This window comes from Nicotiana sylvestris, chromosome 4, assembly GCF_000393655.2.
Source record: "Nicotiana sylvestris chromosome 4, ASM39365v2, whole genome shotgun sequence".
Classification (NCBI taxonomy): Eukaryota; Viridiplantae; Streptophyta; class Magnoliopsida; order Solanales; family Solanaceae; genus Nicotiana; species Nicotiana sylvestris.
The window spans coordinates 46,495,480-46,518,796 of NC_091060.1; the positions used below are offsets into that span (position 1 = coordinate 46,495,480).

Here is a 23,317-nt window from a genome sequence, read left to right on the forward strand (position 1 = left end):
TATGTCGCTACGGCGTGCAGCCCGATACATATAAGTATTGATGCGGCGTGCAGCCCGATCCATAATGTATATATACATATAGTATCCTCACTATTAGATTCACAACCTCTCTCAGCCATTAACCTTACAGCCTTTCGGCACAACAATAGAAATTGGGGAACTCAGCCCAAACAGTCCTCACAGTTAGAAGTGGAGTGATAAAACTAGTTTTAAACATTTAAACAGGTAAAACATGACTGAGGATAAGATTTCAACAAGTAAAGTGTGGAAAAACAGTTAAAATGCCCCTAAGGGTCCCAACAGGTCGGCACAAGGCCTCAAACACGGCATATAGCCCATAATATAGTATAAATAGCTAAAATATGGAATATCATGAGGTTCCAAATCAAATACGCAGCTTAATAGTCGCTACGGGATGGACCAAGTCACAATCCCTACCGGTGCACGCCCACACGTTCGTCACCTAGCATGTGCATCACCGCATTTATCAAAACAAGTCAAATAACGGGGTTTGTACCCTCAGTTCAAAATTTATAATGGTTACTAACCTTAAATCGGTGAAAATACTACTCCACGACGCCTTTGCCCCTCGAATCGGCCTCCACTTGCGTCAAATCTATCCAAAATCAGAACGAGGACGTCAAAATATGCCAAGGAAATGAAGCAATCAATAAATGGAACAAATCCAGAAATTACCAATACCCGACCCCGGCGGCCCATGTCTCGAAATTCGATAATTTTTACATCAACGGAATCCTTATCCTCCCACGAGTCTATACATATCAAGAACACTGAAATCGGAGTCCAAAAATGACCCCCCCCCCCAAATCCCCATTTAAAGGCCTCTTAAACTCAAACCCTAATCCCCAATTTTCTTCCTTAATATCCACTAAAACCATCATTAAACAATGGTAAAATGACCTTAAACCCAAATAAATAAGCTTAGGGAACTTACCCAACTGATATCCTTTAATTCCCCTTGAAATCTTATGCCTTAGCCTCTTTCCCGTCTTCAAAGTGATGAACTTAGCAAAATTTCGCGAAGAAGACAATATATACCTTCTGGCCAGGGATTTCCGCATCTGCGATCCTTTAACTGCTTCTGCAGTACCGCATATGTGGCCAAACTGCAGCTTCTGCGGTCCTTCACTTAAAAGCCCACTGCCGCTTCTGTGCTCAGCCTTTCGCACATGCGACTCCGCAGGTGCGGTCCCGCACCTCATCTGCGGTTCCTGGCAAATCATCAAAAATCTGCTTCCGCGGCTCCTCTCCTGAACGTGCAGCGCCGCACCTGCGGTCCCCAATCCGCATGTGCGAAAATATCAAAGCAGCAAACTCAGCAATAACAACCAAAATCCAACTTCTCCGTTAACCATTTGAAATCACCCCGAGCCCCCTCCCCTCGGGATCTCAACCAAAAGCACAAACATATCCTAATACCTTATCCAAACTTGTTCCGATCATCAAATCACCCAAAAGACATCGGACTGAAGCCAAATTTTTTAAAATTTTCCAGATTCCGCTTTTGATCAAAAATCCAACCAAACCATGTCTAAATGACCTGAAAATATCCACACACATCCCAAATGACCCAAAAGAACTACTGCAACTCTCGGAATTTCATTCCGACCCGTATATCAAAATCTCGCCTACCAACCGGAAATCGCCAAAATCTCAACTTCGCCAATTCAAGCCTAAACCTACTCTGAACCTCCAAAACCCATTCCGATCACACTCCTAAGTCCCAAATCACCTCCCAAAGCTAACCAAACCATCGGAACTCACATCCGAGCCCTCTAACACATAAGTCAACATTCGGTTGACTTTTCCAACTTAACCTTTCTTAAAATAGACTAAGTGTCTCAAACCTTACCAAATCCTTTCCGAACCCTAACCAATCAACCCAATCACATATAGAACCATCATACAAAGCAATTAGAAGCATAAATGGGGGAAACAGAGTGGTAACTCATGAGACGACTGGTCGGGTCGTCACATCTTCCCCAACATAAACAAACGTTCGTCCTCGAACGAGTCAAGAAACATACCTGAAGCCTCAAATAGGTGAGGACATCTGCTTCGCATCTCCCGTTCTGTCTCCCAGGTAACCTCCTCTACGGGCGACCTCTCCACTGCACTTTCACTGAAGCTATATCCTTTGACCTTAACTTTTGAACCTGACAACCCAAAGTAGTTACTGGCTCCACATTATAAGTCAGATCATCATCCAACTGGACTGTGCTAAAATCCAAAACATGAGACGGATCCCCAATATACTTTCGGAGCATAAAAACATGAAATACCAGATGCACACTCGACAAGCTGGGTGCCAACGCAAGATCATAAGCCACCTCCCCAATCCTCTGAAGCACCTCAAAAGGTCCAATGAACTGCGGACTCAATTTCCCTTTCTTCCCAAATCTCATAACACCCTTCATGAGCAAAACCTTCAACAGAACCTTCTCACCAGCCATGTAGAACACATCTCGAACCTTCCTGTCAGCATAACTCTTGTGTCTTGACTGCGTTGTATGAAGCTTCTCCTGAATCACCTTCACCTTCTCCAAAGCATCCTACACCAAATCTATCCCCAATAGCCTAGCCTCACTGGGCTTGAACCAACCAACTGGAGATCTACACCGCCTCGCGTACAAAGCCTCATATGGAGCCATCTGAATACTCAACTGGTAGCTGTTGTTATAAGCAAACTCTTCCATTGGTAGAAACTGATCCCATGACCTTCCGAAATCAATGACATAAGCACGCAACATGTCCTCCAATATCTGAAAAGTGCGCTCGGACTGCCCGTCCATCTGAGGATGGAAAGATGTGCTCAACTCAACCTGAGTACCCAACTCTCGCTGCACAGATCTCTAAAACTGCAAGGTAAACAGAGTGCCCCTATCTAAAATAATGGAAACTGGGACACCTTGCAAACGGACAATCTCTCGGATATAGATCCCTGCCAACCGCTCTGAATAATAGGTAGTACACACCAGAATGAAGTGCACGGACTTGGTAAGCCGATCCACAATCACCCAAATAGCATCGAACTTCTTCAAAGCCCATGGGATTCCAACTACAAAGTCCATGGCGATCCGCTCCCACTTCCATTCTAGAATATCTATCTGCTGAAGCAAGCCACCTGGTCTCTGATGCTCATATTTCATCTGCTGAGAATTGAGACACTGAGCTACAAATCCCACAATATCTTTCTTCATTATTCTCCACCAATAATGTTGTCTCAGATCCTGATACATCTTCTTGGTACCCAGATGAATGGAATACCGCGAGCTATGGGCCTCCTCCAGAATCAACTCCCGAAGCACATCCACATTGGGCACAGAAATCCGGCCCTTCATCCTCAACACCTCATCATCACCAATGATCATATCTCTGGCATCATCATGTTGAACTCTGTCCTTAAGGACAAGCAAATACAGATCATCATACTGGCGCTCTCTAATGCAATCGTATAAGGAAGACCGAGAAACCTCACAAGCCAATACCCGACTAGGCTCCGAAACATTTAATCTCACGAACCGATTGGCCAAGGCCTGCACATCAACTGCAAGAGGTTTCTCCCTAACTGGAATATATGGCAAACTCCCCATAGTCACCGCCTTTCGGTTAAAAGCATCGGTCACCACATTGGCCTTCCCCGGATGGTACAATATAGTGATATCATAATCCTTAAGCAATTCCAACCACCTTCGTTGCCTCAAATTGAGATCCTTCTGCTTGAACAACTGCTGGAGGCTACGATGATCAGTAAACACCTCACCACACCATACAAGTAATGCCTCCAAATTTTCAACGTGTGAACTATGGCAGCCAACTCCAAATCATGAACGGGGTAGTTTTTCTTATGGGGCTTCAACTGACGAGAAGCATAAGAAGTAACTCCACCCTCCTGCATCAAAACACAACCAATGCCAACTCTCGAAGCATCACAATACACGGTATATGAACCTGAAGCTGATGGCAAAACTAATACTGGAGTTATGGTCAAAGCTGTCTTGAGCTTCTGAAAGCTCTCCTCACACTTGTCCGACCATACAAATGAAGCACCCTTATGAGTCAACTTGGTCAAGGGCGATGCGATAGATGAGAATCCCTGAACAAATCGGCAATAATAGTCTACCAAACCAAGAAAGATACGAATCTCTATGGCTGAGGACGGTCTGGGCCAACTCTGAACCACCTCTATCTTCTTCGGATCAACCTGAATACCCTCGCCGGACACCACGTGCCCTAAGAAAGCCACTGAACTGAGCCAAAACTCACACTTTGAGAATTTTGCATAAAGCTTATCCCCCCTCAATCTCTACAACACAACTCTCAAATGCTCCGCGTGCTCCTCCTGACTACGCGAATACACCCGAATATCATCAATGAAGAATATGACAAACGAATCGAGATAAGTCTGGAACACGTTGTTCATCAAATGTATGAACGTTTCTGGGGCAATGGTCAACCCAAATGACATCACCAAGAACTCATAATGACCATATCGGGTCCTTAAAGCTTTTTTGAGAATATCCATGTCCCTAATTTTCAACTGGTGATAACCTCAACGGAGATCAATCTTGGAGAACACTCTCGCTCCCTAAAGCTGGTCGAATAAATCATCAATGCGAGGCAAAGGATACTTGTTCTTAATTGTTACTTTGTTCAATTGTCTATAATCAATGCATATCCTCATAGTTCCATCCTTCTTCTTCACAAATATAACCGTCGCACCCCAAGGTGACACACTAGGTCGAATGAACCCTTTATCGAGGAGTTCCTGAAGCTACTTCTTTAATTCCTTCAACTCCGTTGGTGCCATACGATACAGAGGAATAGAAATGTGCTGAGTTCCCAGCACTAGGTCAATACCAAAATCAATATCCCTATCCGGTGGCATGATTGAAAGGTCCGCAGGAAACACATCGGGAAAATTCTTCACAACTGGAACAGAATCAATACTGGGAGCCTCAGCACCGACATCCCTCACAAAGGCTAGATACGAAAGACAAACCTTCCCAACCATACGCTGGGCTTTCAAGAATGAGATCACTCTACTAGGAACATAATCAGTCATACCTTGCCACTTGATCCGTGGCACACCCAGTATAGCCAATGTGACTGTCTTAGCATGACAGTCCAGAATAGCACGACACGAAGATAGCCAATCCATGCCTTAAATGACATCGAAATCCACCGTACACAATAATAAAATATCCACACAGGTCTCCAGACCCCCAATAGTCACCACACATGACCATTACATACGGTCTACGACAACAGTATCGCCCACTGAAGTAGATACATGAATAGATGAAACAAAAGACTCATGGGGTATATCCAGATAACAGGCAAAGTATGATGACACATAAGAAAAGGTGGAACCGGGATCAAATAATACAGAGTCATCTCTGTGGCAGACTGAAACAATACCTAAAATCACGGCATTTAAAGCAGCAGCATCTAATCTACCTGGGAGAGCATAGAAATGGGCCTGACCACCAGCTGATCGACCTCCCTCTCTAGGCTGACCCCTGGCTGACTGACCTCCACCCCTAGCTGGCTGGGCGGGTGGTGAAGTAACTAGAGCAGAAGTCGAGGGCTAACCCCTCTACTGAGACTGATCATCATAAAGACGAGGGCACTACCTCCTCATATGCCCAAACTCTCTACACTCATAAGAACTCCTTGGTGTTAGAGATGGGGACTGAAGGGAACCCCTAGCACCAGAATGACCAGTAGAAGGGCCTGGCATGGAAGAACCCTACAGTGATGGAGCACAGAATGGACTCTGGGCTAGGAGGGCATTAAGTGATGAGTGGGCCTGATGAGAACTGTGGCAACCATGACCTGATGATGCCCCACGATACCCTGGGTTAGATGAATGAGCCTGTCTAAAGGGACGGCCTCTGCCCCGTTGGAACTGACCCCTTGAAGGAGCACCACTAAAGCTACTAGATCCCCGAGGCCTCTTGGCCTCCCTCTCCTCTCGCTCCTGGCGGCGAACCGACTTAATCTCACGGGCGATGTCAACAACCTCCTCGAAAGTAGCACCTGTCACCCTCTCCCTAGTCATGAGAATCCAAAGTTGATATGTGAGACCATCAACAAACCTCATAATCCTCTCTCGATCTGTGGGAACCAACCAAATTGCATGACGGGCTAACTCGTAGAACCGCATTTTATATTGTGTCACAATCATCTCTCCTTGATGCAAATACTCAAACTGCCTGCGCAACTCCTCTCGACGAGACTGTGGCACATACTTCTCTAGAAAGAGAACAGAGAACTTCTTCCAAGTAAGGGGCGCTGCACCAACAGGCCTACGCCTCTCATACGCCTCCTACCAAGTGAAGGCAGCCCTGGAAAACTAAAAGGTGGTAAAAGCTAAACCACTAGTCTCTAGGATCCCCGCCGTACGAAGCATCCTCTGGAACTTATCCAAGAAACCCAAGGCATCATTGCCCTCTACATAGCTGAAGATCAGAGGCTGGAGTCTACCAAACCTCACAAGTCAACGCTGCTCGTCGTTCGGCATAACTGGTACTACAAACTCCTGAGTTCATGCAATCGGTTGGGCTAGAGGTGCCCCCGGTGTTTGGAGTCCCTACACAACCTACTTAGGTGTACGAGCAACAGGAGTTTGGGCGCCTCCCCCGGCCTGAGAAGTAGCTGCGGCCGTAGTAACTGAACCGCCTGAGCTAAACCGGTACACACTGATAAGATCTGAGCTAAAGCCTCCTGAAGGCCTGGAATCACAATGGGCACAGCTGGTGCCTGAGCTGGTGCTGCTATATCATCCATAACTAGGACTTGATCCTGAGCTGGGGCAACTAGTGGATTTGTAGGTGATGCCCTAGCTGCTCTGCCCCTACCACGGCCTCGACCGTGTTTTCGGCCTCTAGTGGCCCAAACTGGTGGAACTGGTGGTCGTCCACCCTGCCTGGTAGCACGTGTCCTCACCATTTGTGAGAGAATGGAATAATAAAAGTTTAGTATTTGGGTCAACAAGTTCACATGACAAGAATTTCAACAATATGAAGAATTTTCCTAAAGGTTCTGTAGCCTCTCTAGTATAAATATAGATGTCTCCGTACCGATCTGCGAGACTCTACTAAACCGGCTCATGACTCGCGAGACCTATGTAACCTAGGCTCTGATACCAACTTGTCACGACCCCAAATACCCGGTCGTGATGGTGCCTATCACATTACTAGGAAAGCAAACCCAACCATCAATCATATCAAGTCTCTTTTATAAAACCATCTTTCCAACATAGGTTTAAATACCAGTTTTCATAAGAAGTATTTAAAACGGCTAATATAATGCGAAAACCAATAAAACATAAGACAACACAGCCCAAACATCTGGTGTCATGAAGTCTAGAGCCTCTAAATATAAAAATCTGATTGTCTAAGACATAACAAGTCTAAAATGCGAGAAAACAAGGATAAGAGGAAGAAATCAGGGCTGCGGACGCCATCCAGCTACCTTGCATTCTCCGAGAAACTCTGACAATGCTGGGGACTCTCACTCTTCGCTCGGGCACCTGGATCTGCACACAAAGTGCAGGGAGTAACGTGAGTATGCCAACTCAGTAAGTAGCTAAAGTAAATAAGGTCTGAAAGCAGTAACTAGCAGTTAAAATCATATAATTTACTAAATGACAGAATAACAGATCAACTCAATAGTTTAAAACCAGTTTCATCATAAAATCTTCAATTTCAGTTTAAATACTTGAAATCATATACTTAGCAATTTTTCAATAGAGGCTTATTTTAAAAGAAGAGTGACATCAGTGAAAACATCATAACAGGGCCCCTCGGGCAAGGAATCACTCAGAATATGGCCCCTAGGGCAGCCTCTCTATCACTCGTACTCTCGCCACTCAGTACTCACTCTCAGCACTCGGCTCCTTAATATCTCATAATAATAGAAATCATAGTAATCGCTGCAGCATGCAGCCCGATCCATAATTTACAATCGACTACGCTCACTGGGGGTGTGCAGACTTTGGAAGGGCTCCTACATCCCAAATGTCATATCTTTGCGGCATGCAACCCGATCCAATATATATATCGATGCGGCGTGCAGCTCGATCCAATATATATGTCGCTACGGCATGTAGCTCGATCCATATATGTATCGCTGCGCCTTGCAGCCCGATCCATAATGTATATATACATATAATATCCTCACTATTAGGTTCTCAACCTCTCTCATCCATTAACCTCACAGCCTCTCGGCACAACAATAGAAATTAGGGAACTCAGCCCAAATAGTCCTCACAGTTAGAAGTGGAGTGATAAAACCAGTTTTAAACATTTAAACAGGTAAAACATGACTGAGGATAAGCTTTCAACAAGTAAAGTGAGGAAAAACAGTAAAAATGCCCCTAAGGGTCTCAACAGGTCGGCACAAGGCCCCAAACACGACATGCAGCCCATAATATAGTATAAATAGCTAAAGTACGGAATATCATGAGGTTCTAAATCAAATACGCCGCTTAATAATCGCTACGGGATGGACCAAGTCACAATCCCTACCGGTGCACGCCCACGCATTCGTCACCTAGCATGTGCGTTACTGCATTTATCAAAACAAGTCAAATACCGGGGTTTGTACCCTTAGTTCCATATTTATAATGGTTAGTTACCTCAAACCGGTGAAAATACTACACCGTGACACCTTTGCCCCCCGACCGGCCTCCACTCACATCTAATCTAACCAATATCTCGAATCTAACCACCACACACCTTTGTCAAGGGAACGAAGCCCAAGCGAAAACAATTAATTAATGGCACAAATCCCGAAATTACCAATACCCGACCCCCGAGCCCACATCTCGAAATTTGGTAATTTTTATATTAACGGAATCCGTATCCTCCCACGAGTCTATACATAACAAGAATACTGAAATCGGAGTCCAAATGACCCCCCAAATCCCCATTTAAAGGCTTCTTAAACGCAAGCCCTAATCCCCAATTTTCTTCCTTAATCTTCACTAAAACCATGATTAAACAATGGATAAATGACCTTAAACCCAAATAAATAAGCTTAGGGAACTTACCCAACTGATATCCTTTGATTCCCCTTGAAATCCTATGCCTTAACCTCTTTCCCGTCTTCAAAATGATGAACTTAGCAAAATTTTGCGAAGAAGACAATATATACCTTCTAGCCAGGGATTTTCACATCTCCGATCCTTTGACCTCTTCTTCGGTACCGCATATGCAGCCGAATCGCCGCTTCTACGGTACCGCATATGCGGCCAAACCGACGCTTCTGCGGTCCTTCACTTGAGAGCCCACTGCTGCTTCTGCGCTCAGCCTTTCGCACCTGCGACTCCGCTGGTGCGGTCCCACACCGCATCTGTGGTTCCTGGAAAATCCTCAAAAATCCGCTTCTACGGCTCCTCTCCCGCACGTGTGGCGCCGCACCTGCGGTCCCTGTCCGCAGGTGCGAAAATATCAGAAGCAGCAAATTCAGCAACTGCAACCAAAATCCAACTTCTCTATTAACCATCCGAAATCACTCTGAGGCCCCCCGGGACCTCAACCAAAAGCACAAACATATCCTAATACCTTATCCAAACTTGTTCCGATCTTCAAATCACCCAAAACACATCGGATTCAAGCCAAACTTTCTAAAAATTTCCAAATTCCGCTTTTGATCAAAAATCCAACCAAACCACGTTTGAATGACCCGAAAATTTGCACACACATCCCAAATGACCCAACAGAACTACTGCAACTCTCGGAATTCCATTTTGACCCCTATATCAAAATCTCGCCTACCAACCAGAAATCGCCAAAATCTCAACTTCGCCAATTCAAGCCTAAACCTACTTCGAACCTCCAAAACCCATTCCGATCACACTCCCAAGTCCCAAGTTACCTCCCGAAGCTAACCGAACCATCGGAACTCACATCTAAGCCCTCTAACATAAGTCAATATCCGGTTAACTTTTCCAACTTAACTTTTCTTAAAAGAGACTAAGTGTCTCAAACCTTACCAAATCCTTTCCGAACCCTAACCAATCAACCTGATCACATATAGAACCATCATACAAAGCAATTAGAAGCAGAAATGGGGGAAACAAAGTGGTAACTCATGAGACGGCTGGTCGGGTCGTCACACTTTCTTTACTTGGAAAAGTGAGTTACAATTTGGTAGAAGTAAATATCAAAGACTCGAGGCTTTAAACCTTGTTTAATAGAATTGCTTAGGAATAAGTGGGTTTTATTTGGCATATATTGATTCTTCTTAATTGCAACTCTTTTATATTTGGAAAAGTCATAAAGAGAAAATACTACCCAACTATTGGAAAATATTGGGTAGTCATTTAGACATCATTTGCATATCTAAAGAACCTTCCATTAGAAATATATCATATTAACATCGATAGAATTACATTCTATTGTAGAGGACATAACCTTGGTTTCCTTAATCAAATTATTTACATTCTCAACGTTACAATTAGTTCTTTCTTCAAATCACAATCATATCATACTCTTGTTACAATTAACCAAATAGAATTATGACTTAAGTCAAGTAACACACTACTCGAGTAACCTTTTCACGCCTATTCCCTGTGGGATTCGACCCCAACCTTGTTGGATTATTATATTTGACACCGACCGCCTTACACTATTTAATTAAAGTGTAATTTGGGCGTATCAAATTTTGGCGTCGTTGCTGGGGAATACGGTTTTGAAATTACTAATTAGTGTGTGCTTTACTTTACGTCTTATTCTATTCCATCACACTTTGATTGTTTTGCTTGGTGTTGATAGGAAAACATGGTTGAATATGAAGAACCAATAGGGAACAAATGGAAGAAAATCCCTTTGTGGACATAGATTAGTACATTGAGGATACAAATGTTATGGTACCTCCGGTTGTTGGTGCTACAACTTTCAAGGCGGAACATGGTTTAATCCTTATGCTCAAAGCGGAGGGGTTTTTTAAGAATTCCACTGATGATGATCCGACACAATATCTTAGAAACTTCTTGGGTGTGTGTAAGATGCATAAGTAGAAGAACGTCTCAGATGATGCCCTAGGTTAAGGGTGTTCAAGTACTCACTAGCTGGGGACGCAAGGAAATGGCTTCAAAATATGCCACCAAACTCCATTCATTATTGGCCTGAACTTGTCCGAGCATTCTTAGCTAAATATTTCCCGCAAAGTAAGAAGTCTGATCTCTACGATAAAATTTTCTTTTTCAAGCAAGTATCGGGAGAACACCTACATGAGGCATGGGATCGATTCAAGTTAAATTTGGTGAGGTCTTTCAATCATGGTTTTCCAGATTCTATCTTGTTGGATAAATTCTACATAGGTTTAGATCCTATGAACCAATCTATAGCCAAGAATGCAGCTGATGGATCTTTTATGGACAAATCATTCGCAAGGGTCACACAAATACTTGAAAAAAAGGCAAAGCATAATCAAGCTTGGCACTCAGAGGACACCACAGCTGGAATTGCATATGATTCTCCTTCCTTGACCACCATAATCAAGGAAAATCAAGAGAGATCAAGTGATCGCAGGGCTTGCCAAAAATGTCAATGTGTTGACAAAGATGTTCACCGAAAGCCAAACAAAGAAGGTAAATATGGTAGAGGATGTGCAACCCATATCAAATGAAGACTTTGAGGAGGAAAACTATGTCAACAACTCTCAAAGAGGTTATCAAAGGCAACAATACCAAGGTCAAGGACAACAAAATCAATGGAGGCCTAACCTGCAAGGGCAAGGCAACCAACAGTGGCGACATGACCAAGGTGGATCAAATCAAGGAAATTGGAATAAAAAAAAACAACTTCTCAAATTGGAGTTCAAACCCTTATGTTCCTCCAAAGGGTCAATATTCAAATCAAGGTTCCTAGAGTGATTCCAAGTTGGAAAGCATGCTTGAACGGGTATTGCAAAATCAAGAGAAGTTCGACACTTCTATAAGGAATATGAACGAGCTTGTTAGCTCTCATACCACATCCATTCAAAAATTAGAGATGCAAATGAGAGACCTCTCTAGGGAATAAAATCCGAAGCAAAAAGGGACACTTCCAAGTGACACAATTGCAAACCCAAAGGGTAGTGGGAGTGGTCCAACTTCTCATATCATGGCAATTACTACTCAGAGTGGGAAGGTACTACAAGGAGGGATTGAACAAGTGGTTGAAGTAAAAGAGTCCAAACATGAGGTTGAGGTTGAAGAGCCAAGTATTGCTGAAATGGAAAAGGTTCCGGAAGAGTTGAAAGTGCAAGAACGAAATTGGGAAAGGTAAAAGAGACACCAAAAACACTACCACCTATTCCTAGACCTCCTCCTCCAATCCCTCAAAGCCTTGCTAGGAAGGTTGATGATAGCAAACTCGAAAAGTTCTATGACATTTTTAAGAAATTATCAGTGAATATTCCATTTGTGGAAGCATTTCAAGAGATGTCAGGTTTTGCCAAATATTTGAAAGACTTGATTACCAAGAAGAGAACCACCAAGAATGAAGTGGTGAATGTGACTCACCCTGTTAGTTCCATCATTGCAACATCCACCGTTCAAAAGAAAGAAGACCCGAGAGCTTTTACTATTCCATGTACTATTAGGGCACATGATTTTGCAAGAGCCCTTTGTGATAATAGGGCTAGCATCAACTTAATGCCTCTTGCCATTTACAAGCAAGTAGGGATAGGTATGCCAAGGCCCACAAGTATGAGATTGCAAATGGATGATCGTTCCATAAAGAGACTGGTGGGAATCGTCGATGATGTGCTTGTTAAAGTGGGAAAGTTTCATTTACCCCCGATTTCGTAATCCTTGATTGTGCGGTTGACAAAGATATCCCTATCATTTGGGAAGACCATTCCTTGACACAGGAAGAGCACTAATGGATTCGGAATGGAATGAGATCAAATTCCATGTGAATGATGAAGAGGTTACATTCCAAGCAAGCAAGGATATAAAACTACCACATTAATATGAAACCATCTCGGTGATTGATGTTGTTGATGTATTGGAAGATGAGGTTGAAATGAAGATGGAAGAACAATGCCTCGGTGAGGCGTTGGCGGCTATTTTGGTGAACTTTGATGGTGAAGATATGGATGGGTATATGGAATCGGTCAATGCATTGGAGGGGATTGAGTCCTACACTTATGCTCCGGCAAAGATCTCTCTCGACTTGGAGAATAGAGTTACTCCTCCCGCAAAGCCTTCTATTATTGAGCCACAACAACTAGAGCACAAACCACTTCCACAACACTTGAGGTATAAATTTCTTGGCTCAAATGATACTTTACTGGTAATCGTTTCTTCTTTGTTGAATGATGTGCAGGTAGAACAATTGTTGTATGTCTTGAAAGAGCATAGGCAAGCTATTGAATGGACAATTGCGGACATCCAAGGGATTCCTGCCGAAATTTGCGAACACAAGATCCAATTGGAGAATGAGATTAAACCAAGTGTGGAGCACCAACGACGGTTGAACTCGTCCATGTAAGAGGTGGTAAATAAAGAAATCATCAAGTGGTTGGATGCTAGGGTAGTCTACCCCATTGCTGATAGTTCTTAGATGAGCCCAATGCAATTTGTGCCAAAAAGGGAGGCATGACCGTGATTGAAAATGATAAAAATGAGCTCATCCAAACAAGAACGGTGACTGGATGGAGGGTGTGCATGGATTATCGAAAGCTCAATAGTGCCACGTGCAAAGACCATTTCCCTATGCCTTTTATTGGTCAAATGCTTGATCGGCTAGCGGGAAGGTCATTCTATTGCTTTCTTGATGGATATTCCGGTTACAACCAAATCAACATAGCATTAGAGGACCAAGAGAGACAACATTCACTTGCCCTTATGGAACTTTTGCCTTTAGCCGGATGTCGTTTGGTTTGTGCAACGCTCTGTCTACTTTTCAAAGATGCATGATGTCCATCTTCTCTGACATGGTGGAGGATTTTCTTGAGGTTTTTATGGATGGTTTTTTGGTGGTAGGTGACTCTTTTGAGCATTGTCTAAATATTCTTAGACAAATGCTCAAGAGATGTGAGGAGACCAACCTTGTGCTTAACTTGGAGAAATGTCATTTCATGGTGGATGAAGGCATTGTATTGGGGCATAAAATTTCAAAACATGGCATTGAGGTTGACCGGGAAAAGATCGAGATCATTTCCAAGCTTCCTCTACCTACTTCAGTTAAAGGTGTCCGAAGTTTCTTGGGGCATGCCGGATTTTATAGGCATTTCATCAAGGATTTTTCCAAGATTGCAAATCCTATGCGCAAACTCCTTGAGAAAGATGCAAAATTTGTGTTTGACGAGAAATGCTCAAACCCTTTGAAGAATTGAAACAAAAGCTCACCACGGCAACTATTATTGTCACACCCGATTGGTCTCTTCCATTCGAACTCATGTGTGACGCTAATGGTGTAGCTATTGGAGCAGTGCTTGGCCAACGTCACAACAAGGTTCTTCACCCGGTCTATTATGCAAGCAAGACACTCAATGGAGCGCAAATGAATTATATGGTGACTAAGCAAGAACTTCTTGCCATTGTCTATGCCTTTGAGAAATTCCAGGCTTACTTGTTGGGATCCAAGGTGATAGTGTACACAGATCATGGTGCTCTTCGCTATCTTATGTCAAAGAAGGATGCAAAACCTAGGTTGATTCGGTGGGTCCTGTTATTGCAAGAGTTTGACTTCAAAGTAAAAGATAGAAAAGTGATGGAAAATCAAGTGGCGGATCATTTATCAAGGCTTGAAAAGGCAGGGAGACCAAAGGGAGATCTTGAAATCAATGATACTTTCCCGGATGAACACATATTGGCATTATCTAGCACTTTTTCTCCTTGGGATGTCGATATTGCTAACTACTTGGTTAGTGACCTTATTCCGGATGGATTGGAATCCTATCAGAAGAAGAAGTTTTTGAGAGATTGTCGGAAATACTATTGGGAAGAACCATTCTTGTTTCGTGTTTGTGCTGATAACAACATCCAAAAGTGTGTTCCAGAAGAGGAGATTATGCCAATTCTAAAGGCATGCCATGACTCACCGGTCGGGGGTCACCATGGGGGCAATCGAACGGCGGCAAAGGTTCTTGAATGTGGTTATTATTGGCTGTTGATTTATCATGATGCCAATCAAATGGTCAAGGCTTGTGACCAATGCCAAAGGTAAGGATCAATATCCAAGAGGCATGAAATGCTAATGCACTTTGTGTTAGAGATAGAGATCTTTGATGTGTAGGGAATTGATTTTATGGGCCCCTTTGTAAGCTCGTGTGGTATGAAATATATCTTGTGGCTATGGACTATGTGTCCAAATGGGTTGAAGCAATAGCCTTACCAAACAACGAGGCAAGGAGTGTGACCACATTCTTAAATAAAAACATATTCACGCTGTTTGGCACTCCTAGAGCCAATCTTAGTAATGGTGGGTCACATTTCTGTAACAAGGCTTTCACGGGGCTACTAGAGAAATATGGCATCAAGCATAAGGTGGCCACATCTTATCATCCCCAATCTAGTGGCCCAGTTGAAGTTTCCAACCGGGTGATAAAGAACATTCTAGCAAAGATTTTTAATGCAAACAAGACCGATTGGTCAAGGAAGCTAGATGACGCATTGTGGGCATACCACACGGCACACAAAACTCCTATTGGCACTTCTCCTTATCGGTTATTCTTCGGCAAGGCTTGTTATCTACCTGTTGAACTGGAGCACAAAGCCATATGGGCTTTAAAGAGGTTGAACTTGGACTGAGCTGAAGCTGCAATTTGAGGTTAACACAACTCAATGAAATGGAGGAATTTTGTTTCCATGCATATGAAAGTGCAGCTGTATACAAAGAAAGGATTAAGTTCGTCCACGACAAAAAGATCTTGAAAAGGGAGTTCAAGTTGGGTGATTTGGCTTTTCTCTTCAACTCACGGCTCAAATTGTTTCCAGGGAAGCTCAAATCGAAATGGTCTGGTCCGTTCAAAGTGGTCAATGTATCCCTTTTTGGAGCTATGGAATTAGAATCTGAGGAGTCGACTCCGAACCTTCAAATTAAATGGACAACGAATCAAGCACTATTTGGGCACAGATGGAGAAAAATATTTGGTGGACCAATTGGCTCTCAAAGATGGTCTGTGCCCGACCAATGAGTGAACCCACAGAAAGGCCAACTACGTCGTGCCGCAACATTAAATCAAGCGCTTCATGGGAGGAAACCTATGTGTGGTAACATTTGTTTTTGTACTTTAAATTTTAACTGTTGTTAGATAGATTTAATTGAGTAATTTAAAGTGTGTGTTAGAGTGCAGGTGATTCAAAAAATTATAACACTGGGTAAAATTGCGTGTGAAAGGGAAGAAAAGTCACCATGGGAAGTCTGCTACACATATGCGGTGGCATTTTAACGATGCGGATCGCATTGTGGTCGCAAACCCAGACAGTTTGTTTGGCTAAATTTGGTGGCAGAAATGCGGCAAGGAGGTGCACTTTGCGGACCGCATTTCAATTATACGATCGCACAAGTGCACCTCATTGTGTCCTCATGCAACTCAAGTTGCACCCACCGCATAACACTTGTGCGGTCGCAAAATATGTTATGCGGTGACTTACCCACCGCGAATCTCACAGGTAAGTAACCCTCGCATATCATCAGCATTCAAACATTTGCAAAACAAAAAAATTACCAGAAAGAAAGCAAAACAAAACGAAAAAAAAGAGAAGGGAAAATGGCTAGTTGAATCAAAAAGAGTAAACAATACTTGTTGATTTCATCTCCCAAGTGTTCTCATTTCCCCGTCACTAGTATGTTCTCATCTCCCGATTTCATCCTTGCAAATTTTAGTTTAACTTTTGTTGTGTTTCTCCTATTTTTGTTTCCTGTAGTTTTTGTTCTTTTTCCTCTTCGTATGTGGGTATATGTTCATAATGTGGGGGGGGGGGGTTCTTGGATAAGTGGCTAAGTTGGGGGTGTTGGGTAGCGAAATTAGGTTCGCCATTGTTGAGGGTTGAGTTCAAAATGTTGAGGACGATGACTTCTGCGGAACGCATAGTAGATTTGTGGTCCGAATTGCTGCCACAAAATGAACCCTAAGTGGCCTAAAGAAGATGACAAAATGTGGTGACTTTTCGATTGCATAAGTGATATGCGGACTGCAAAGTCACCGCATACTGAAACAGTTTCTTGGCTTTTGTAGTATGTTGTTTGCGTCAATTTTGCGATCGGAGATCCATCTTTGCGGTGGATTTTGCGATTGCATAGTGTGAATGAACTTTTCAAGTAGTTAGTTATGCGATGGTTATTCGAATCACATAGTGGATATGCAATCGCATAACCCATCGCATAACTAAATCCTTTCAACAGACAGTTTGCGACAGGTTTGCGGTCCGCATAGTGGTTATGTGATCGCATAACCTGTTGCATACTTGTAATTCTTTGTACTTTTTCTCCTATTGTCTACTATGTTGCTCACACTTCATTTCTTTGCAGATATGGCTCCTAAGAAACATGTATCTTCTTCCAAGAAAAGGGCCTCCACCATTCGTCAAGCACAACTAGCTAAACATTCACGACCGGACCCTACTGCTGCATATCCCTCCCAATTTGATGAGGAGGAGACCTTGTCGTCAGTTGACCTACAAGCTGAGGCAAGAAGGAAAAGAGGAGATGACTTCCAACTCAGGTTTGAGGTCGATGGGTCTAGGGATCTGTATAGAGAAGGGCTTACAAAATGGAAAATACTAGCCGAGAAACAACTGAGTCTGAACGGGCTACAAGAGTAGTACCCTCATATACTGGAGAACATAAAAGATAGACAATGGGAGTGCTTCACTGAGCTACCAGATGATTACAATGAAACAGTAGTCTGTGAATTTTATGCATCTTATGGAGCCTCCAGGACCCCTCACCACAAGCGCAACAAAGTTTTTTATGATACTGTCTTGGTTTGGGGGAAGCAGGTGTTCTGCAGTAGTGATACCATAAATGAGTTCTACTTCCCCAACTGGAGACAGGGCACAGCTGAGTATGATGCCAAATGGGCAAAAAGGATAATGAGCGTAGTTGGATAGTGTCAGTGATAGCCAAGGGGACCCCTGATTGGATTGACCCTCTGCACAAAATATTCAAGGAAGATCGCACACGAGAAGGTCAATTCTGGCTCAGTTTTGTCACCTCTCGATTGATACCATCCCGAAATGAAACTGACATAAGCATTGAGAAAGCTCTTCTCATTGCATGCATTATGATTGGGATAAAGATTGATGTGGGTGATTTCATCTTTCGACAGTTAGGGATGTGATCTAACCAGACAGCTACATCACTCCCATTCCCATGCTTGATCATAGCCCTCTGTAAGGCTGTGGAAGTCCCTACAATGCCACACATTAACAAGACGGGGAAAGCACTGAAGGATATTGATATCACGCGCATTAATAATACAGTAAATGTTGCTCCCCCAGAGGTTCAGACCCAGACTCCTGCTGATATATAGCCCTCAGATTCCTAGACTCCTGTGTCTCCTCACACTAATGTTGCATCCACTTCCACTCCACAACCCACTTCTCAGGCCACCATTGCTCAGCGTTCTGCCACACTGCCAGCTGTTTTGAGGCTTGGTCTCTTATCTCAACATGCAAATGCTAAGGTAGACCAACTTCTGAAGAACCTCCCCACCCTCATCAAGCAGGCATCGACTCCTATCCAGTCCTCAGTGACGGCCCTCTAACAGCAACAGACATCTTATGGGGATCGCCTGAAGCAGCTTGAGGTGCAGGTTTAAAAGATAGAGCGGGGTGAGGTTTATGACTTGCCAAAGCTCTGTGATGATGTTGCCACAATGAAGACTGAGCTCCACAAAATGCAAACTCTGGAGTTCGATCTATCCTCCTTCATGCCTAAGGAAGGTGAGCAGGGAGAGGACACGGCAGTGGCTGGATTGGATCTTGACTTATTCACCTTCATGACAGACCCTGCACCTCAGACTGTCGGGGCTTCCCATCCTTCAGCTCGCCATGCACGTGTCGCGCCCCCTTTTTTCTTGCGAAATAGGGTTTATGACATTGACAACTCTTTTAACGGGTATTAAAAGAGAAGAGTCGCCACCTAATAATTAAAGTGCATTAGGACACTAAGAAGAGTTTGATTTAGGAAAACCAGAGATTGGGTAAGGGCTTAAAATTATCCCGAGTGGAAGGTGTTAGGCACCCCTAACGATCCACTAGTGTGGTTCCCAGCCATACTATAATTGTGACTTTAAGTAAGCAAAAAAGAGTTTCAAATATGATGGGGTTTTCACATAATGGTTGCAAATAGATAAAATTAAAAGAAGTGAAAGGCAAGCTGAAATTTGAGAAAAACGGTTTAAAATTTTGAAAGGTAAACAACGGAATAAACAAGTAAAGGGAAGGGGGTCCTAGGTTTATAAATAATATGGATCACCCCACAAAATGTCCGGTAATCTCTCCTCGATGAGGGGTTACATGTGACATTATCGCGTGGTCATCATATCCATATCTACCCTTTCCTACCCTGATAAGGTATTAAAGCGCGGAATAGTCTCGTTTACTTATTGCATGCTATTACCCGCCCAAGCCTATCAGCCCCGGAGGTGCTTGGGACTACTAATCCTATAATGGTGGAAAAGTTGGCTTATTTGTGGTTTCAAAAGGTAAAAATACTAAAGCGACAAACAAAAACACGTATAAGTAGTATGGGGGGACACATAAACAAATAAGGCTCAAGCAGACCTCCTTAAATCAAAGAAAACATATAATTTAGCATGTTTTGCACGTACTAATTAAGGTCTGATTAAAACCTAAAAAGGGGAAAGCAGGCTAATTTATCACATATTTTCAGATAAGAAGTCCAAATTAGACTTGCCCGCTGGTTGTAATTAACAAAAAAACTGGTGCAGTCATAGCTTTTATCCTAAGACTTGCCTAAGTGTTAGACAAAAACTATAGGCATGATATCTACTAGTTTCAGAAAAGAAGAACTGTACTGATTTTAGAAGAGGGCTTTAGTTATTCAGGGAAGACGAGTTTTCACAAAAGATTTTGCAGATGTTAGACAATGATATTGCCGATTTTAGACTTATAGGTGAACGAAAACGTTTCATACTAGGTTGTTAATTCCTATAGGCATGCTTTCTAGGCGTTGTTGACTTTAAAAAACATTGTTATTGGCATGCAGTAATCCTATATGCAAGTCATCTATATGCAGAATTTCAGAAATGACTTAAGGACATGGTCTCTATATAATACAAAAGTGCATAAACCCATAGACATGGTCTATATATAATGCAGAAGTGCAGAAACCTATAGCCATAGTATCTACATGAAATGCAGAAGTACATAAATATAATAATTCCCTATGAACGTGGTATCTATATGCAATGCAGAAGTGCAGAAGTATAATAATTCCCTATGAACATGATATCTATATGAAATGCAAAAGTGTAGAAATATAATAATTCCCTATGAACATGATATCTATATGAAATGCAGAAGTGCAGAAGTATAATAATTCCCTATGAACATGATATCTATATGAAATGCAGAAGTGCAGAAGTATAATAATTCCTTATGAACGTGATATCTACCCATTTGCATGCATGATTCCCTCCCTTTTCACTAGCCATCCCCAATCGTTATTACAAGTTATTACAGCCCGGAATGAAACAAGAAAAGCAAAATTAAAAGTACAACCAAGGGGAGCCTAATTCAGACTCCATGTCTGAAATATGAGATGAACCAACTTTAAAGATCATGATCCAAAGCCTCTCTCTCATCTTTAGATGTGTCAAAGTTCCCCAAAAGCCTCATATGGACTCCGGGCAGTGCCCACACCCAAATGTTACCAGATTAAGAACATAGTGCAGTGTGGAAGGGCCATCCCTCAAGTGTCCAAGTTCAGATGGAACTCAAGGTCCCAAGGCAAGGCTCACAAGAGGGGGCAGAAACTAGAAGCTAGGAGAGAGTGCAAGTGCAGAAGTGAAATTCTGAAAGGGGAAAGGGGGGAAAAGGGAACAACTTAAAAATCAGTGCGTATAGGGGTATAGGGGAGTAGGGAATTTGCAAGAACGCAAGAGAAGCAGGCTAATGGGCATACTCAGCAATAGGATATGCTGGCACACCTTCCAGCCTGTTAGAGGTTAGGACCTCACTGGTTCAGAACTCAAGTCATGGGCAACAACTCATGTTGCCATGCCCTGGGTCATCACTTACAAACACATAGGGGTAATGGGGTAGGGAGTAAAGATTCACAGTAGAAACAGGCAGTAGAACATAGGCATATTAAGTTAAATATTAAAATCTACATAAGCAGTAAGGTAGCCATAGATATAAAACTTTAAGTAAGCATGTTGGGGTGATGCTGAAACTAAATTTAGGACATACCAGTTTCAAAGAAAATAAACAAAGAGAAAGCAGTAGTGTTGTAAAGACAAAGTGCAAACGAGCAAGTTTAGAAGAAAATTGTGAAGTCTGAAGTGTAAAAGTATTGAATTGAAGGAGTCCTAGAGTGTAGAAGGGTCGTGCACTTTTATAGTGCAGAAAGCAAGTAGAAATAGGTAAGAAAATAGTTTGTAAATCAATTACACAAGGCCTCCTTTTAATTAAGGGATTCTGATTTCAAACGGGCAAAATAATTAAGGAAAGGGGTCAATCAAACACTTTTCCAGAGCAGTACAAGAGGGGTAAATACATAGAGGTTTATTTAAGGACAAAGTCTTGATAGTACACGGTTTGTGAAAATAAGGAAAGGAAATCAGTTAACAGCTAGTAAATCAGAAATTGAGGATTTTGTATGAATGAACTAGGTCAGAAAGATGGAAAGGATTTCGACTTAAGGAAAATCAGTACCAATCAATTAAACTTATTAAAAGGAATTCTGAATCAATCACAAGTTGGAAAACCATTTTGAAGAAAGATTCCTCATATATAAAAGCACACAGACACGTTAAACATGAAGAAATTTGTCATGCTATTCAATAGAAGAGTCTAGTGTAGGAGAATCAGAATTGTGTGCAAACAAAAGAAGTTCACACTTAGTTCATGGACCCAGAAATAAGTCTGAAAGAGTCAAGGGTCCTCAAACAGAACCCTTATTTGATCATATGACCAAACTCGGAGGAAACCCCCAAATTCTAGGGTTTCCGACTCGAGTCAAATACAGACATGAGGAGGCAACATGCTCAGAGATTTCTTTTCAGAATCTCGTGAGAAGACAAGCAAATAGAAATAACATTCAAAGCAGATAGAGTGTAGGAGCATAATGAGAGAATAGTCACGACAGTAAAAGAAACATGTTTAAGAAAACCTTTTAGAAGGGACTTAAATAGAGTTCAGTAGAAGAGAAAGTAAAAACACTTGAGAACACAATAGGAGATATAGCAGAAGAAAGTACTTTTCAGAAGGAACTTAGCCAAGGTTCAGAAGAAAAAAGAGATGGTATAACACTTAAGAAAACCGTAGAAGAAACATGTTTAAAGAGATCTTTTAAAAGAACTCAGACAAAGTTCAGTAGAAGGCAAACAAAACTTAAGAACTCAGTAGGAAATACATACAGTAGAAGAACACAAAATGCTGGAAAAACATAGCAAAAGATCATATAGGAAAACACAGCAAGATAAACATGCGAGCATAGTACAAAACATAGTAGAAAAACAAAGCACAGAAGAACATGTATATCATAAGAAAGCAGTAGAAGCACATGCGTGACAAATACACACAAAGAAAGGAAAAGAAGAGTCGAATAAACATTTTAAGCTTTTTCATAAACCCTAAATCGGAAAGAAGTAATTTTTGAAAGAAAAATTGGGGAAAACGTTTAAAAACTCAAGTAGAGCACAAATATAGAATAGATCTAAGAAAACATCAGAGAAAACCTCGAATAGCTTAGGGTGTTAGAAGAACCCTAAAACGAGAAAGGCTTTGAAAAGGTTCGATCTGAGTCGGAGAGGTTAGAGCCATGCTCAAAACATCATTATACGCTGGAGAAAAACCGGCAAGGGCCATAGAACCTTGGATCTGTAGAGATCTGAACGGACACCTTCGAGGTCATACCTGGGACCTTCGAATACCAAGTGTTTGAGAGCAGAGGGAGATGAGTTTAGGCCATTCATGGCCTGAGAGGCCATAGATTCCGGTGAGCTTGAGGTAAAAGACAGTGAGAGAGGCTAGGGTTTTGAGAGGGTTCAAGAGAGTTTGAGAGGAGAGGGATTTCAGAGGCGGCTGATAGAAGAGAATGAGGGGATTAGGGTAGTCATTGGGGGATTAAAAAGGTAAGGAATGATCGTGGCCACTGAT

The 23,317-nt window shown here is 42.4% G+C and overlaps 1 protein-coding gene across 1 annotated transcript; it reads left to right on the forward strand.

Annotated features, from left to right (window-relative positions):
* Positions 1-15,319: 15,319 nt before the first annotated feature.
* Positions 15,320-15,775, forward strand: LOC138889506 (uncharacterized). The gene has a single exon (XM_070172821.1). It carries the CDS (start codon positions 15,320-15,322, stop codon positions 15,773-15,775), a length of 456 nt encoding a protein of 151 aa, XP_070028922.1.
* Positions 15,776-23,317: the final 7,542 nt, after the last annotated feature.